Source organism: Lagopus muta, chromosome 10 (genome assembly GCF_023343835.1).
Source record: "Lagopus muta isolate bLagMut1 chromosome 10, bLagMut1 primary, whole genome shotgun sequence".
In the NCBI taxonomy this organism is placed as follows: Eukaryota; Metazoa; Chordata; class Aves; order Galliformes; family Phasianidae; genus Lagopus; species Lagopus muta.
The window spans coordinates 13052494-13072642 of record NC_064442.1 but is presented as its reverse complement, the minus strand read 5'-3'; the positions used below and the strand labels follow the sequence as shown (position 1 = coordinate 13072642).

The window sequence follows — 20149 nt, the reverse complement described above, 5'->3', positions numbered from 1 at the left end:
TAAATCCTTTCTCCTCTCTTTTTGGGTACTTTATTTATTGACCTAACATTTCTCAAACTAACGACTGATGTTTTTATGTGGACAAACTTTTTGTTACCCATCTTTTCTTCAGCATACCTTAATCAGTTTTAACACTTGGGATTAAAATAAAGCTGCTTCTCTGCTGAAACTGGCCAGCATCTTCAGTTCAGCTAACTTCACTAATTAACTTCCAAAGCTCTGACTTCTTTGCAATCAGGATTCTCTTATGATGGCCTACTTCATTACTGCAATTACTCTTTTGAAACTAGCGTATGAGATTAACAGAATATACAATCATATGTGTGTGTTGCCAGGGTATGGATCAGAATTCCACATATTAGTCACATTTTATACCTACATTCACTAGAAATCCAAATAATTTTTTTCAAGCTCTAAAGTTTCAAACTTCAAGAATTGTGAGGATCAATTTACATTTTTTCCTTCTATTTTACAGTGCTCTAAATGATATCTCTAACTGGCCTCTATTCCAAAAATTTTGTGGGTAAAAGGCTACCTTCTCTAGGAACGTACAGAAAATGAATATTTACAAGAACAGAAATGAGGAAAGTTTGAGTTCTGTCTGCAATATGAAATAACTTTTGCAGATAATCCTGGGCAATTAGTAACTCAATTATGTTTCTTTTTTACCAGTTATAAAAACAGGAAAAAAATAGTCTGGTGATTTGGAGGAGTATGTTCAATCATGGTTATAAACCTTCAACAAAATAAAGTTCTCTGAATACCTGTTCTCTGCATCTACTGATCCTCTCAGACAACAAATCCGAATTATTCTTTTCTTCATCAAGCTCAAGTTCCAGGTGAGATAATTTATCCTAAATGGAACAAAAGAAAAAAAAGCAAAAAAACCTATTTTCAGCACACTGTTTTCCCATCCTTTCATCCTTTTTGGGATTGCTACCCAGCCATTCCTCCTTAAACTTCAAGGACTCAAACTGTTTGAAAGAATGGGCTTGAAAAGGGAAAATGTCTCTGGGAAAAAACTAACACATATACTTGATGAATAATATTTTACAAATTTTCAACAACAAAGTTATTTTGTTCCCTCATATATTCATATGAAATAAAAGTATTATTTTAATAAACTCTAATAAACTTTTACCTCCATTAATTTGATTTGTCTTGCTCGGTCATCTTTCAGGTGGTTTTTGGCTTCCAGTTCATACTCCAAACCCTTCACAGTCTGTTCTAACAACTGAGTTTTTGTTATTGCTTCATCTTGAGCTCTCTGGTGGTCCCTCAAGTTTTCTTCCAGGAGACGCATCTGAAACAAAAAGATTACGATAATACATTTTATTTTACTTTTAGAATCATAGAATCATAGAATCACTAAGGTTGGAAAAGACCTAAAAGATCACCCAGTCCAACCGTTCACCTATTCCCAATAGCTCCTACTAAACCATGTCCCTCAACGCAACATCCAGTCTTTCCTTGAACACCCCCAGGCTCGGTGATTCCACCACCTCCCTGGGCAGTCCATTCCAGTGCCTGACCACCCTTTCTGAAAAGTAATACTTCCTCATGTCCAGCCTGAATTTCCCCTGGCGTAGCTTGAAACCATTCCCCCTGGTCCTATCCCTAATGACACGAGAGAAGAGGCCGACCCCCAGCTCACTACAACCTCCCTTCAGGAAGTTATAGAGAGCAATAAGGTCTCCCCTGAGCCTCCTCTTCTCCAGGCTGAACATTCCCAGCTCCTTCAGCCTCTCCTCATATGGCCTGTGTTCCAGACCCCTCACCAGCTTCGTTGCCCTTCTTTGAACACGTTCCAGGGCCTCAATATCTTTCTTGCAGTGAGGGGCCCACATTTCCTACATAAGACATATGATTTAAAAAGCAGGACTAAAATCACAACAGTTTTGGAAGCATAAATGTAATTGCATCAAGTTACATGCTTTTCACAGTAATTTTTTTATTTATCCACAAGATGGCACAAAGAAAATAAACATGGATTAAAGTATCACATCTGAAGATTTGCTTAAAACTAAAGGTTTTACAATTATAATTACACACAGCTGCATTTGTATTTATTTTTATCCAACTGTAGCAAGCCAAAGTTTCTACCATTTTGTAAATGCTTATATCTTTGGCTTTTTTGCGGTGCTGATCCTTTCCTTTTAGACTGCCAGTATCTCAGCTTTTAAATAATTATGTACTTGATTCTTTATGAAGCACCACAATGACAACATAATACTGACGGCACAATTGCTAACACATCCACATGTTACTTGCTCTACAGTTAGGAGCTGAGGAGAAAAGTTTTCTTCTTTAAAAAGAGCATGTACTCAAGGAAATTGTCTAAAACCTTTATGATACGTGAAAGTAGCAAGAGGCTGTTTAGGTGAAACTTATAATTCCTTTTGCTTACAACTCATCAATCAGAAGTATTTTGTTCTCTTAGAGTTTTGATTATCTTTTTGCCAAACAACGAAGGATTAATTTTGTTCTGACTTTTTTCCTTTGTACTTGTATCCTGTAGTTGTAACAAGAAACACCAGAAGTATTTTTCATAATTGCATTTCAAACAAGTTTGTTAAGGGAAGAGCGCAATACAAGAGTTTTTAAACCAAAAAAAAAAAAACTATTGAAATACTCTGTATGTGGGGGGAAAAAAAACAACTGAAATTTGAAGCCAGTTTACTCTCATAGCTTTTCCAATTACGGTACAAGTATAAGCAGATCTTTAAAAGACTGGATTGATTTTGTAGCAAAATCTACATGCTTAAAGCTAAAAACTTCAAGACTGTGGCTGGTTCCCCATACACCTATGTCATTTAAATCTGCAATTTGGCTCATACAAAAGAAGAAAAGAACATAATTCAGGTCATTTAAAATAGAGTCAGACTTGGGTTGTGGTTTTTTGTTTTGTTTTGTTTTTTATAAATAGCTGTGTGCTTTTTATTTTCCTGAATCAAAAATATTTCTACATTCTGAATTTACTCAGCAGCAGACACTAAAAGAGCAGCAGGTCATGAATGGAATCCTTGTCATATCACTGAGATACATCCATTTCTGAAACACTGCAGTTATCTATCTGTCCAAGAAATTATTTCCGTCGCAGTATTACATTGATTATCCTAATGAAAAATGAAACACTGAAGTACACTGATGGAGATCAGTCTCTCCTGATGAATTAAGAAAACCAAACAGTGGTAGCCAACATACATTGATTGGTAAACTATCTGAACATAATTCTAGGTCAAAGGTTAAAATTAATCACTGAAGTTATGAGACATTACCTCATCCTGCATTCTAATGGTTGTCAGGCGTGATTTTTCTACCTCAAGGTTTTTTTCTTTCAATTGTCTCTGCACATCTGCAAGTTCTCTGCGATTTTTCTCCTTGTATTCATCAAGCTGGTTCTGAAGCTCCACAGTTGATGTTCTTGAGGCCTCCACTATTTCAGCCATCTGGGAAAAATGGACAGATTTTTTTCTCCTTAACACAGTGCTATGAAAGGTTCTGTCATGATCAGTCCACTAAAAGATGTTTGTCTCAAGCTTCAGTGTTCAAGCCAGAGTTCCCAAACAAATATTTATCAAACATTTACAGTGAAATGTAGTAACGCTTCAGTATATGAATATTAAATTGCATTGTTTACACACAGATGGCAAACTAAGGCTCTAATGCAAAAGCAATTTGAAAATCAGTTGTCAGTCTTTGAAACAGAGCTGATCCAGGTTGAGCTTTGGTCTGCAGTAAATTGGAACTAAACCCAAATCTAGGATTTTGTTTTAACAAAGCTATTTTACAAAAGCGTTCTGAGATAGCAGTGTTCCAACTACATTTCCAGCCCTGAGAGCTTGTATTAATAGTCTTTAAGTGGAAGAAACCACAAGTTTGCATTTCATTTATTTTTACGTTTGTTTTTTTTTTTTTAATGTTTGCCATTTGGCAGCTCATTTGCTTCTGCCTATTAAATTTTTAGACCCCTGCAGCCTCTTTTGAGTGAACTCATACCTCCTCCTGTAAGTTTTCAACCGTCTTGTTCAGTTGCCATCGTTCATTTTCCATTTCATTCTTTATCTTCTCCAGCTGTTCCTTCTGGTGAGTTTCATCTTTTAACTGTTGGGTTAACTGCTGTCGTTCCTGTGAAATACAGCGGATGTTCTCCTGCAGTAGATTAAAATACATATCTAATTAAATGTTGAGCCTCTTTTCTAACAGCTTAAAGATATTTTATATAGTACACCTGTGCAGCAATAATGCCACCAGTTTTTTCAAAATTAACACAAATTAAATAGCTTAAAAAAAAAGTTAACAGAGTTACAATTTGCTAGGCAGTGTAGGATAAACAATATTTTAGTGATGCTTTATCACTGTTGTATATTCTGGATCACTGCTGCAACATTCATAGGAAAAAAACAGTCCCTTTTCATGGTTCCATTATATGCAAACGCACATTCTTCTGCAATTGCACGCATGTTGGCAAGTCCAACCTCCTACACAAGTTTTAATACTCATTTCTGGTTTCAAATTTTCCAATACATTCCACTTCAGGTGTCCCTTACAAGTATTTTCAACAACAAAATTCGCTTTCCTACAAAATGAAATAATAAAATAATGAAATAAAATACAACATTTCTACTGTGAGTGAAAAATAATAATTGTGGTTTTTTTTTCCATTGCTGTGCTTTTATAGCACTTACACACTCTCATCATAAGGCTGTCTTGTTTTGACAGACACACGAACAGAACTTTGCTGCATCTGGCACAGAAATTCCCTTCCTAAAGAATTGGCATTAATCTTCAAAACATACCTTCATATCTAAACTACATTTTGAATGATCTGCAGAGCCACATTGCATGCTCACGTACCAGGAGCATATGCAAACAGATTATATATTTCTCTTATCATATTCAGGATGTGTGTTTAAGAATTTACCACCCTCCAGTTTCTAAATACTGTTCATCAGTAGAATGAGCATCACTAGTTCACTCTAATAAAAGAAAAACAGGTTATCTTACATCTCTGTGTTGAAATCCTTACTTCTTCCTTCTTCCTTCATAGTAAAATATCTTAATGGCCCTATTGTAAACAGAAACTACAAGATTAAGGAAGAGTTTGTTTTTATGAAGTCTGAGAAGCACCATTAAGCTGACTACCACCATGTTATGGACAGTTAAAGCTGCTTCAACAGAAAAATGTAAATAATTAAGATCAAAACAAAATCTAAAAAGCATTGCAAAATATAGTTTTAAATTTCAATTTCATTATTACACATTTAAAGATTTGTTGAACATCTGATACAGAGGGTGCTTTATTGCACGTCAAAATGCTGTAAGTGTGCAAACATTTGTGTTTCTTCAGGCAAGGTAATTTAGAAACACACAAAAAAATTCCTACTCTTATAACATGAAGATATATTGATAAAATTTATATTCTTATAAGAGAAAAAAATATTGTTAAAAACAATCAATTGTTAAAAACAAGAGTTTCTTTAGATCCCTTAAATCCCTATATTACCTACTAATAAAGACATCTCTAATACAAACAGGAGTTAATGAGCTTAAGGAGTGTACACATAATCCAAAAACATGCTGGGGGCTAATAGATGTTATTCTGCAAAGCCTACTTCTGTGACAATTGTGTGATAGCACCAAAGGATTTTTAGAACCTTGAAAAGATTGAACTTCAGCATTTCGGTTCTGAAAGCTGCTGAATTCCTGGGACCCTGCTAATACACCATATTTGAGCAGGCTATAAAAACCTCATGTGCCCTTCCCCAGCAGCTTTTCACAGATCATCTACCTTTACTGTTTGTTTACACATCCTTGAGAAACAAACTGCATAGACACAGATGAGTGAAACATACTATGGCAGAATAATGTTGCCAGCAGGAAGTTTTTGCATTTGTAGCCCACTGAAAAGGCAATTGAACATTGGAGATAATAAGCTGGTTGAACTCTCAAGTGCAGAGTTAACAACAAAAAATTAATTACCACCATGAGAAAAAATTTATTCTACTAAATAGGGCAATTACCAACTTGATAATAGACGTGAATAAATACAAATATTTAAATAATAAATATAGTAGGCTTAATGCAAGCAAGGTGTCACCTTAATTTCCCTCAGGTCTCGCTAACTTTTGCTTGAATTTCAGATATGTAGTAGATAGAGACCCTTGAGAATTAAATCTAGCTTTTTCTCCTTTGAGTCATAGTCCTGAGAAGGAACCTGTATTTTTCACATATTTTATCTTCCCATTTTCATCCTCTTTTTTATTTTCACTGTTTATTACGGAGAAGGATGAGAAAACAAATCCTAAGAACATTACCAAAAATTAGAGAGCTTTGTGACATTTTACTCATAATTATTCTAACAGAAAATGTAACCCTAGATACGTTCCAAGGAAAAATTTCAGTTTCAGTGAGTTTGCTTTTAATTAGATTAAGAATAAACTGACAGCAGTAATGTTGCTTCAGAGTATCATGGATACTGAAATTCAGATGATTTGTACTCTGATCTTCCAAAATCTGCTGAAAACTCTCAAGCCCACATCTTTCTTGTAGAGCATCACTGTATGCTGTGCCAGTTGGTGTATTTTAAGAATCACAGGACGAAGCGTTTCCTGGACCTAGTAAAGATCTTGTCACCTTCCAGCCACCCATTCTGGTAAATTATATTTTTCAGTTGAAATCTGAGATATCCTATAGGATGTATCATGTTGGTACGGCTGACATTTTTTAATATACTGCAGTACCATACGTGCTGTGGTTAAGGTTCATAATAGTCACATGATTTTCTTTATCAAGAGAATTCTCATTAACTTTCAAAAATATTTTCAACAATTCATTTTAAGATTTTAAGATTTAAGATTTTAAGATGTATTTTACTTCCTGAAACAGCAGACTAGATAGAGGAGACTAACCTAAACTGATGTTCTAGTACAGAAAATACAATACAGTACACCCAGAGCTGAATGATCATTCAAACTATTAAAAAAGATTTGTAAGAATTTGATCGTTTATTTTGTGATTTTTCTCCCTGAAATTTTGATAGAAAAAACTAATAATAAAAAAGATCTAGCAAGAGAATAAATGTGGTTAGATGAGACTGTGGGATTGATGAAGTATTTTAACACTGCAATGATTCTGGCACTTAGAAACAAAGTGTACTTCAAGAAGAATGAGATGCTACTCTGTAGAAAGCAAGGTGACTCAGATAAATGGTAAATTTAAAATTCAAATATTTCTAATTGATCTTTTTCTTACCTGCATATTTTCTAGTTGGCTTTCTAAGGATGTTTTTAATTCCATCAATTCTTTTGCCTCTTTTTCAGCATATTTCAATGCTTCTTCTAATTGTTGATTTTCATCCTGCAAATAAGGGATCCGATATATTTAGAAATAGAGGCACAGCCTCCAGTTTGATACCCACAAAGAACCAGAATTCCTTAAGAAGTCATACAAAACTGCAAATATTTAGCAACATTCACTGACTGTCTTACACCTCTAATTCCCACTTCTCTATGCAGTAATGCTCACAGATAAACTGAGTTATAATGCATGTTCACCCTTATTTGTAAATTTTTGTCCTTAAAAAACATATTTCACAACTAAAAAAGAGACTACTTTAGTGGCTTGTTTTGCTACCTTACCTTATATCTTTTTAATTTTTCCTTCATTGAACTTTCTTCTCCTTTCATATTATCAAATTGTTTGTGCAACTCTTCATTTTTTGTTTCTAGTTCATCAACTGTTCTCTTCAACTGCGTGTTTTCCTCAGTCAGCTTTTTGACTTGATTTTCTATACTATTTCGTACCTCTTCCACAGCATCTCTTTCACTGGCAAGAACAGCAGCATTCTAGTAAAAACAAAAAAACAAACAATGTTTTTAAAAAAGCAGAAATAATCACAACTGCTTTCCAACATTTTCAAACAGACATTTCACACGGCACCACAGAAAACATAGTTAGGATACAACATTAAAACACCAACACAGAAATTAAACTCTGTATTAAAGTCTGTATGTATTACAAACCTATTTTTATTTTTCAAAATTACCATCTGAGAACACACAAGGAAGACTTTGTTTCTCCTCTGCCAGCTACATGCTAAAGTAACATTACTTCATTGTCTCATTCCTGCCATCACATATTTTTACTTCAACATCACCTTCCTTGTTGCCCTAAATGATTTTCACTATCACATCCCATTGCTCAGTACTTACAAGTAATTAAAAAACAAAAACAAACAAACAAACAAAAAAAAAACAATCCTAACAGATATCAAGAGCCTTACGGGCATTTAAGAAATAACATATTCATGAGAAGTGTCTTTCACAACAACAAAATTTAGGCAACCTTGTCCCATTGCCCTTTTCAGGCTATAATGTTCAGCACTCTACATCCATGTAACTATTTGTGGAGCTGCAAAGGACTACAGCTTAGGCAACAAAAATAAGAAATTATGTTACATGTATATGCATTATGCATAAAATGTCATATATTATATATCATATATACATGATCTTGACTAAAATAGAAGGGGCATACTGGCAGTTAGAAGAGTTCCAGGAAAAAATGTCCCAATCTATTTAAAAACATGGTTCCACAACAGTCAACACCAGCATAGTGGGGCACACAGCAAGCAGGCAGGAGCAAACAGCAAACTACAAGTGCCTTACAGTGTTGTTGGTGCAGCTTTATCTGCATATCATAAAATCCACACTTGGGGCTGTGTTTATTTAACACAAGTTCTGCTTGATTTTCAGTGACTGTCTCAGGACAGAAGGCGTTCAGCTACTCAGTCCAGCTTGTATTCAAAAAGATACAATTTGTGGATTATTACTGATTTATTTCTTAAAAAAAAAAAAAAAAAAAAAAAAAAAAAAACCAGCACAAAGACAAAATTACAACGAACTATTCATCATAGTTTATCACATGTGGTTACAGAGTTTTTGGCAAGGCAACTGGCTGCAGCATACAACTTCTCAGAGATAATTATCACCTTAGTTTCACCACTTACCTGCCCCTAAAACATACACTATCATTTAAAAGGTCATGCATTTTGTTTGTTGCTACTGAGGAAACCACGAGAGGAAGTATGTGTCTATACTGTTACAGTACTACACAGAGCAGGTATGTTCTTGTAAGCATCTAATTCTGTGACATGAAGGGCTTGAAGTGTTTAATTTCTGGTCTTCATTGACTTGTCAGTCACAGTCCCCTCAAAACAAACAAACAAACAAAAACAAAAAAACAAAACAAAAAAAATCATGATATAATTTGTGGTTCTTGTCCCTGAGTGTTCAAGGTCTCATATAAAGCAATACTCTGCACAAAGATCCAGTTCTCATGTACAGGTCCACTGTCTACTACATTAAGACCTTACTTTAGAGCATCAGAACAGCCATATGACTCAGCCTAGACAAGTGTTCTCTCCAGCAGCAGCCAAAACAGATATTTTGGAGGGGGGGGGGGGGGGGGGAGAAGAAAAGAAAAAAGAAAACAAGAGAAGAACTACAAAGCAAGCTTTTCTCCATCATATTTGCTACCTCCTAGATCTTACTGTTTTTCCCTCCATGCATCATTCAGTAATTTCCCTAATCTTTTCCAAATCCATCTGTATCTTTGGTTTCTACATTATCTGGTGGCAACAGGTAATTGCACACTAATTACTGAGGCATAGTATTTTTGCATGTGAAATCATGTTTATCTGAATGAAAACATATCCTCCAGAGCAGTTTGGCAAGAAGCTATTTTCCTCTGTTTTATGAAAAAAAAAAAAAAAAAAAAAACCCACAAAATTCTCTCTCGTTACTTTTTATTCTATTTTCTCATTCTTCATTACTTCCCCCACCCCAAATGGAAAAGTGAAGCTATGTAAAAGAGTGATTACAAAGTGTGTCCTCACTAGACTGTCTTCTAGTGAGCAGTAGCTTTAAAAAACATGCAAATTACTTTGATAAAGCAGTAACTCAGAAAATACTCAGACTGTCTACAGGGTCAATGAACTTAGTATAAAAAGGCTGACAAGTCCTGGTTTTTCAAAAATACTGAAAAAAAAAAAACCCTTGTTCTTCTAATTACACAACAAGTTTAAAAGCTTGAAATAAATCTCTGTTGGTGCTTTAACTTCTCACATACTTTTTAATAGCATTTATATATTCCTTTAATTTTTGCTGTTTGCATACAACAAAGTTTTACTAATTAACAAGCATTCTACCAGTGGCTCCTTTTTGTCTGATTTCTCCTTTCTGGAGCTGAGTTGAGTGAAAGCAGCTGAGGCATGCTGGGGAGTTCAGGGAAAGGAATGTTGATTTGTCTGTTCTTTTTCATCCAAACGCCTACACAGTGCTGTGCAGTAGGAGAGGACTACAGCAGACCCATGCTGTACCTACAGATTCCATACCTCACCAACCATTGCTTGATCCACAAACAACCTCCTTAAGTATACATATTTTTATTCATTTATTTTGAAAAGAATAGGTTTAAAATTAGGTTCAGCCTCAATGAAGCTGTAATATCTAGATAGAGATCTGTTCCCATCTGTCTTTTGCTGTATGCACCTTAAGATACCCACTAAAACTTAACTAAACTGGTATTATTTCTCCTTTCTCACAATTTATTTCATTAAATTAGCAAGACACAGGATGAATATATATAAAAGATTAAGTAATATTAAGAATAAGTTGCAAACAAAATCTATTGGCCTCGTTTAAGATCCTGGAAACCAAAAAACCCCAACCTTGCAAGTATCTTCAATTTGATAATGAAATTTAACAAAGCCAAAATACATATTTAGAATTTATATGTTCTTTGAGTGGACAATGAGCATGCAGTATATCACTTCTCTGAAGAACTAAAATTACATGGCTTGGTTTAGATAGGGAAAAAAAGCCTGTCTTAATTTTTTTCCAATATAATGAGAATTGCATGCAGAGCTCTTCCAAAGCACAAGTACAAATTAAGCTTCTGAATTACAAATAGTTTTTGGCAATACACGCCAAGTCCTGCAGCACATTATAACAGAAAGTTCAGTTACCAAAAAACTCTGCATCTCTTCCCTTTTCTCCTTTTCTTCACAGTTAGTCTTACCTTACACACTCCACCTTCTATGTCATCTCATGCCTTCTTTTGGGATGACAGATAAAAACATCAGAAAAGCATCAGAGTATCACAAGAACAGCCATGCAAAGGAAACGAGCACTGCAGTGCAGTTTTGACAGACTATCTCAGGACGCCATCACAGGAGAAGGCGACAGGGGCAATTCTTTGCCCATATAATTAACAATTACAAAATGTTAAGGCTAGCAACTATTAAGACATACATGAACACCGCTGTATCAGAGATCACTGTGTCCTATGACACAGGTCACTGACCCACACATTCAAAAAAAGGATTTGAAAACTGCTTGCAAATGTATTGAGTTAGAATGAGTTATGGCAAAGGAGGTGAAAGCAAAAGAATTAACAGAACACTGAGTTTAGCAAGTACAGATCAGAAATCAAAGAGACAGAGAGCCACACATACAGATTAAGCTGTAGATGCATACTCTTTAGCCCATACACAATTTACTTTTAATCGCCCTTAATATAGGATCCATAGAAATTAATTACACTACATCAATTAATGAGTGTTCTTGGTACCCATGCATAAAGACTTTACATAGTTACATTTAATATGTGGGGATGCCAGTAAAGCTCTAGCAATTATTTTAACTAAGCTTATAGAAGTTAAGCTCATGGTAACAGAACTGGGTAAAGTTCATAAAGTACTCATTTAAGTTGAATATGAAACATTAACAAACATGCTGTTAATATAACGTGATCTTTAATTCACTGAACTGTGGATAACCCTCTTCAGAGAGCTAAAATGAGATTATGTAAACAGGTACAGAGCACAAAACAGATAAAACTGGTTAAACAAGATTCCCAGTGACAAAAGCTGGAATGAAATACAGTATATTCAGGCATATTTGCCATAGAAAAAAAAAGGGAGGGATGGACAGACGGACAACATTAAAGTACTGAAGGGGATTCTGTGGATATTAAAATTGTCATTTTTCAATTCCAAGAATACAGTTTACTGCCTAAGATACATAAAATATGCTTATTTCTTCTTATTTCCAATTCCTAATTTTTGCATTATGTTTTAATAAAATAACTTCTTACTATTAGAATTACATCAAAGTAAGGTAAAAACTCTACAACAATTTCCTTGTTTGACTGTACATTCTTCGTCTTTCCTTCCAATCTGTGTATTCCTGCTCTGTTTTTCAGGGCATTCAGCATTCTACAGTTTATCTGTTTTGTATCCAGATTCTCATATGTTCTATCTCTGAAAGAGTAACACTTTCATCTTGGTACCCCTTTCAGGCAAGTCTTACACTCATACCATCTTGGTCTTTATTTTTAATATATTTTATTATACTTTTTTGTTATATTATGCTTTATCAAACTGTAGCTTTATCATGTTTAAATTCATGACTTAAGAATGAACAAGCTTAATCATCAGACTTCAGCTACTGATGTTAGGTAAAATAATTTGGAAATGGGTTGCAAATTTGTGAGAAAAACTAAATAAATAACATCAAATAACAATAATAAAAAGAAAAAAACCTCTTTGGAAAAAAGTAGACATAGTTGTAATGATGTACTCGAATGCAAAGATCTCCACAACTGCTTGAAGATACACTACGTTTGTGTTACCACAGATATAGGTGCTCAGCTCCTTAAGAGAGATAAAAGTGCTTATTATTTGTTTCTTTTATCAATTATGACACGACAGTGAATGCAAGTCACAAGCTACACCTAGAAAGGGGAATATCATATGAGTATCAGTAGAATACAGTACTAAGTACTAAACTGCTACTGAAAAAAAATCCTCATATAGTAGACTCATTTATTTCCTTTCTTTATAGCAAAGTACTTCTATAGCACTGGTCTTACACAGTCGCATCAATTTAATTGAAAGTGTCTGTAATCAAATTCACTGAAGAAATTGTTACTTTTTGTGTAGACACACTAACTAAATTAAAAAGAAGCAAAGGCATTTGGCAGAGCTTAAGTAGATAACCTACATCACAAGTGTAGCACAAGTTTAATAAAAACAGATTAACAAAAACAGACAGGAACTCGTGCCTTACTGTATGACAGCATCTGCATGCAATCTGCTGAATCTGACCATTCCATACAAATTTTTTTGCAACGGTGTTTAAGATGCTTTTGTTCAATTCCCCCACAAATAAAACAGCTTCTGCTTTGTGAGCCATATCACACATGCAGTAACTTGATTTACTAGCCCAGCAGTGGTCCTCTTACACAGTACGTATACACACAGAACACACATATACACACATGAAAACTGTTATCATAAATCTCTAAAAAGTTCAATCTCAGTCACTGAGCATTCCTGTAGGACTTAAGGTAGCCAATAAGATTTTAAGATTTTATGGTCCTAAGGCAAAGTACTGTTTAAAAGAAACTAAATACCGTTACTGAAAGGCCATAGTTACAGTGTCTATACATTATTAAATATGGAGCAATTAAGTTTACCATTCTGAGTAACTGCACATAGCTTTCAGAAAACAGTGCCATAGACTCAAAGCACCATACATAAAACAAGTTATCAAATTCTAGAAGAAAAAAAATACAGTTTCTGGCAAGAAAAAAATATCGTACATAAAGAAAAATAACCTACAGTGGTCCTTATAAACAACTAAAAATGTATAACCTTCTACATTTTAATATTGAAACACAGAGGATCAGTCAATCAGTTTAGGAGGCAAGCACAGATTTTGAGCAGCCACTTCAGAATTAGAAACGAAAAGAAGATAAACTCTGCCAAAACAAAGACATAGGTGGATGAGAGATACATTTTTCTTCTTAAATATACATTATGAAGGCAAAATCTAGCACAACATTTCCAAATTGATAAACTATGGTGGCAATGGAAGGATCTACAATCACCGCCGAGTTATTTTGATATGGCATGTCTCTTAAAACCACGTGCGCAACTGAGATAAAACTTTTTTCTTAGTAGAAAAAACTACATTTGTGAGCACGCTATTAAGCTTCATATTTAATTCAGTGTCAGCACTTTCCAATTCGCCCTGCAGAATTTGCCTCACTGAACAGACATTACGTACATAATAAAAACAGAAGTTTATAGAACTACCTCACACACAAAGTTAAGGATTCTGAAAACTAGAAATGCAAGTTACACACTTCTGTTCTGTTTCCATGGGATGCACAACTCACATGTTTTGTACAGACAAACCATTATAGAACCTTTTGTGGTTAAAACTGACTTGACTTCACCTCCTAGTAAATGACATAGGATACTTTTGTACGCTACTTCTAACACAGATATCCTGATGAGTGCAATGAGTGTATTGTACTGAGCACCTATATCCATGGTAACACAAATTAATGAGTGTAACCTCTTCATGCTGCTGCTACTATGGCCTAAGTCCTAATTTGCTTAACCCAGTTTCTAAAATTTTCTGAAACTACACTGAATTAAGCCATAATTTTCTTTCAGTTACACAGCAGGTTTGAAGGTAGCTATTCTACATATTAGAAGCTCCACTAAACAGCTCAGAGTTTAATTTTAACCTGAATAAATGAATAAAACAAATCTGACATATAAATGTCAAATAGATATAAATCTGTATAAATTTGACAAATAAATTTGAATAAGTCCATGGATGCCACAGCAAAATGATTCGCACCAAAACCTTAATGGGAATGAAAAAAGAACCAGAAAGCCACATGACTAGAAAGAAGTTGCACTGAAAGCAGAAGAATAGAAATAATAAATACATATTTACTAAAGCTCTATTTTCTCTAACACCTAAAACTAAAGCCAAACTTCCAGCTGTTCATCTCTACCCTGTTAGCAACAAGTATCTGTAAAATTCTTGGGGAAGATCTCCTCTTCAGTCTTCATTGATCCAGAGAACTACAAAGCACTATTCACCTCTGGGAGCTTAAGCAGCAGAGGACTCCATGTAATCAATTACATCACCTTGGAGTTTTACACTTGTTTGCATATAATATTATAGCACATTTAACCACATCATGCCACGCAGTAGCATCCTCCACAGGATCACTGGCTTGCTTACTGTAAAATCAGGCAATATCTATTAAAAAAGTCAAGGGTTTACAATGAAACTAGATGTTGCTGCTGAAGTAAAGCTGTGCTCCATAAATTAATGAGGCAGTTAAGAGAAAGGTCTCACAGTTAAGGTGCCTGAATGGAGGAGTAGCCCTAGAAAAATCTGCTATTCTCATCTCTGCCAAAGAGTTCATGAGGCAAGTTACCTTATCCAGGCTCTCCAGATGGCCTCAATAACTGCATGCCCCTTCATTTTCTTAGTGCTTGATTTGAGTCACTACTGTTTGATTTCTAAAGACATAAGCACACAGTCCCAACTGAAGTAAACAAAAATTGTACCTTGAACATGTCAAGAAATACATAATGTTTAAAATTATTTTAATCTAGGCTTCTCAAATGGAACAAGGACACTCATGATTCTTCTGGCAGCAACCTCTCTTCTTTCTACTTTCCTACAGTTAATTTGGTGAATAAAATTTCACACTCAACTTGCAGCTACATGGAGAAGATTTTAAGTTTGTTTTTTTTTTTAAGAAACAAGTTATATAACTCTGTCTTCTAAACAAGTATTTAATGGTGTGTTCTAAGTTGAGGAACAAACTGAAGTCTGAAAAATACTGATAAAATACAATGTTCGAATATTATTAAGTACAAAGCTACTTTTAATTTATAGCAGACTAGAAGAAAATGAGAGAATGCACGTGCATATACAAGTGTACTGTATGATTTGGTTTGCACACCTGATCTGTAAAGCTCAGGCTTACATCTACTCTGCTGAGCCCACACAGTCACAGTTGCTAGAGTACATATGCAGGCCACATTCAGTCTTCAGCTTTGGATCTAAGGAATTTACTCTGCATAAGAAAACTCCAGCAAGAATTCAGTTCCCTCACTTTTCATCCAGCTCTTTCCAAGTGTTTTGCCTGATAAGAACTTTATTACATTAAGTCTTTTGTCTTCATGCATATAGTTATATACATGTCTAGAAATATATTAAAATTTATTAACATTACTCAAAACAAAGTTAAAATAAATATTTATGCAACAAAGGAGTTGGAACAATCTTAAAAATTAAAAATGCATTTATATACTCTCCAACCTTAACTTTGGTGAAAGCTGTGAAGAGATTTTAAAAAACATGTGAGGTAGATCTCAGTATTGAAGATATCAAAATCCTTTCCACTACCCATTATTATGTCAAGAAACATTCTGGAAGCTCTGGAGATTCACATAAAATATTCTTCTGCAATCTGAGTAGAGCAAAAAACTTCTTTGATAGTAATGCAGAAAAAGCTCTGTGGCTCCGCACCTTCTTTTGTACCACACCCTCATCACTGGCAAAAACATGAGAGTGATTGTATAACTGATCATTAAAAAATGGTTTTGGCTGACTTTGGTGTTTTGGCTGGTGGAATTCCCCTTCAGCAGTGGCTATCCAGAGTCTAACCTTTAGAAACTTTTACACAACACAGGAGGAACTAAAGTGAGGGGAAGCTAAGTGTCTCCTTCACAACTTATTCAAATTTTGTCTCAATTTATTAAGCATAATTCAGTCATAATTTCTAACAACATTTATATTTTCATTCAGAACAATGTTTAGCCAAGTAAAATTTTTCATTCTTTAACTGCCTCACTTGAAGTACAAATATAAAGAATAAATATCCATTCAAAATGAGCCAGAGCACAATAAACTTTTTCTAGTGGGAATCAGCAGACTTCTAAGCATCCTTTCCATATTCATCCTTGTGAAATCAAAGGGAATGACATTAAAATCTTTCAAAAATTGTGGTAAAAGAAAATCGTGCCTCACTTTTCTTTGTTCCTGGCAGTAAATGCTTAAGGTATCGAGATGCTGCTAAAAATAAAATCTCAGGGGCCATTTTTTCACTTTGCTGTCGGATGAGTTATTCAGCTTCTTGAACTACACATTTTTATGCTTATATTCATGTGACTTCAGGAATTCAGATCTACCCACATCCCTCAGCTGATCCTGAAAGAGTTGCAGTGACAGAGACATTAAATCCCTTTCTTTTGTCCTTTCCTGTCAGCCATACCCAAGAACTTATATCCAAGGAAAACAGATGAACATTTTGAAAAAGGATCTAAGCGCAGGTAAGAATCAACACAGAGACAGCCCTTAAATTGTAATTCTTACTACTTCTTCAGAGCTTCTGAAATTAGCATTATTCCAGGTATGGCCATCTACTTTTTAAAGCTCATGAAAAATAAATAAATAACAGGTCTTTAATTCTGTTTGTAGTTCCAGAATTTTCACAGTAAGGCAATTATTTTTTACTTCACATATTATTACTTCAAGTAGTCCTGGGATAAGTGATATACTATCATTGGATAATACAATCTTCTGCCTCTAAAAAAGAAGTATGAAACCTGTTTAAAAGCAAAATGAAGTTTTATGGCTACAAAAAAAAAATTCTGTAAGAAATAAATTATTTGCTTTGCTTACTGCTTTTCTACCTTGCACTGATTATGTATTTATTCATTCACTTTACAGGGAGGCTTAGCCTACTTTAACACATGGCTCGGGCTCAGGAATTTAGCTATCATTAGTTACATATTAAAAGGGTCAGCGTGTTTCAGTACATCTCTCACATTGAGGTACAGTGCAAATAACTTGAATCCTCAACTGTACTTCAGAAGGTTATTCAGTAAGTGAATGTATAAACTTATAAGCGGGTCAGTCTTCTTCTGCTTACTTTTCAGTCAGACCCATTCCATTAACTGGTTAAAAATTCACCTGTGACAGTTTAAAGACAAGTCTTTTCTTCTTGCCTGACCATTTTCACTAATTTAAAAAGAACCATATCTCTAATACTATTTCCAAAACTATTTCAGTTTTGATTGATAAGATGTAATGAAAGATTTAAAGGCCTACATTGTAAAACTGAGAATGAAATCCCTTTTTACAGAGAGTACATTAAACAAGACTACCTGATATAAGCACAACCTAACATTTATGCAGTGAGAATATCCAAACCCAGGAAAGCAACTCAACAACTAGCCATACCCATGTCATATTATCCTCTTAGCTATGAATCAGAACAAACTCACACTGGCTCACATTAGCATTTTATTTTTCAAGGTCAGAAGTTGTTGCAAAAACTAGAGTAAAATATTAACTAGTTAAGTGTTTATATTGTACCCTACTGAATAGATTTGTACAGTCCAATAATTCACACACACACACATCAACATATACTTTCACAGGGCAAACCCACCTGAATATACACACTCTGTCTTCTGCTGATAAGGATTAAAAATTCTCTTGATGATATTAAAAAAAAAAAAAAAAAAAATACAAAACGAACAAAAAAACCTACCTGACCCCACAGGCTCCCATCAGCTTTCAAGAAGAAAAGAAAAGAAAAAAATTAACCCCATTAAAGTAAATAAAGAAAGAATCCAACTTTGTCCCTTTCCCTCCTCAACTCAGACTGAAATACTTCAAACTGAGTTCACAATGGTATGAAAAGACTACTATACATAAATCTGGTTTTACCTTTACATTTAGATATGATGCAATCCAACACAAAGAACACTTTACATACAGAAGAGTCTCTGCAATGCCTTGCAATCAGCAGATGTCTTTACCCTCAGTAACATGGGAAACCACAGTTCGGTGTTCACAAAGCACAGCAGTTACTTTTATTTTAGATTGAAGCTATATACTCCAGCCATTTCTACAAGAATGGCACACAGAGTATATGTCAACACTGTTCACAACACTTAATCGATTTTCTGTTAAGCTTCTGGTCTACATAGGAGAATTTACTAGCTTTAAAGAAGAAATATATTATCAGGTCAGGCAGAAAAGATATACTACTCACTTTCATCTCAAAATTCTTTACCTTGTAATTTCTTTTACTGAGCTAGATTCACCTAAATTCACAACTAACTCATACAGATTGAGAAAAAAAAAAAAAAAAAAAAAAAAAAAATCAAAGCCTTTTCTCATATTTGATATTTTAAATTATAAAATGCTGAGCATTTATTTATTTTAAAGTAGTACATATTTAGTTTGTAACATGGAAAGAAGGTAAAAACAGATTCTTACTGTTCCTATCACTTGCTCTGCTAAAATTCCTTCTGTTTAATCACACCAAATACGTGCCAGTCATAGCTCACACGACCACGAGCTTCATTGCATTCTTCAAATGCGTTGATAAACAAATCAACTTCTAGTGCTCTTTGAGCATCTGTTCTACTACTCTGTGGATGAAGTCAGAAATATTACAAACCCAAATAAATCAGTCAAGGTCAGGCTTAGGTAAGTCCTTTTGTAACGAAACGGCTACAGCTTTCCACAGCATTTAATGCATCATTTGTGCAGCCTGCTTTTCAAATTCAGCACTGCTGTGTAGTTTGCAACTGTGCTTCCCTGAGATGGTACGGTTTCAGGTGGTTGCAGTTTGCTGCAACTTTCTACCTGTTGTATTATTGTCCAAAATTTATTTCCAAATTTTACTGAAACAGCCCATGTAGGGCTTTAACAACACAGACTAACTGTGCTGCACATCTACCTGTAGTAGCTGGAAATTTCTGTTGGCACAAAAATGACTTCCTTTCTCCCAGCAAATACTTCCTTTGGGGCCTAACACAAAACAACTTTATTCAGCATACTGATCTGCGTAATAAAGTAGCATAAGATTTAACAGCCTGATACATATAGATTTCAATTTACTCCCATCTCTGAAATATCAGTGTAATTATTTTCTGTATGAGAAACATTGTTATACCATTTACATACTACTTTTCCTCATTACGCTTCCCTTTCCACTTATCTTTGATGTGAATTTCTTGCATCTAACCAAGCAGTATACATCTTTCCATCTTGTAATGATGCAAAAAGTACTTAAAAAGTCAAACAGCTTCAATTATATAAAGCATGATTTTCACACACACACAATCTGGGGTATCCCAGATTGATTAAAAAATGAAAGGCACCTCACATAGGATCAAAGCAGATCACTGATCCAACTCCTTGTAGAGACCAGTTTTATTTTCCTGATAGATAATTTATCAAAC

At 34.6% G+C, this 20149-nt stretch overlaps 1 protein-coding gene across 6 annotated transcripts in view; it reads right to left on the bottom strand.

The window, feature by feature from the left end:
* Nucleotides 1–20149, bottom strand: part of CGNL1 (cingulin like 1) — a 50584-nt gene that overhangs the window by 9122 nt on the left and 21313 nt on the right. For all 6 annotated transcript variants that reach the window (XM_048955764.1, XM_048955769.1, XM_048955770.1 and 3 more), the window contains exons 9-14: nt 7641–7847; nt 7255–7359; nt 4000–4152; nt 3279–3449; nt 1142–1303; nt 765–854 (exon numbers count right to left, since the gene is read on the bottom strand). In XM_048955764.1, the coding sequence (XP_048811721.1) occupies nt 765–854; nt 1142–1303; nt 3279–3449; nt 4000–4152; nt 7255–7359; nt 7641–7847 (888 nt within the window). The remainder of the gene's footprint in view (nt 1–764; nt 855–1141; nt 1304–3278; nt 3450–3999; nt 4153–7254; nt 7360–7640; nt 7848–20149) is intronic.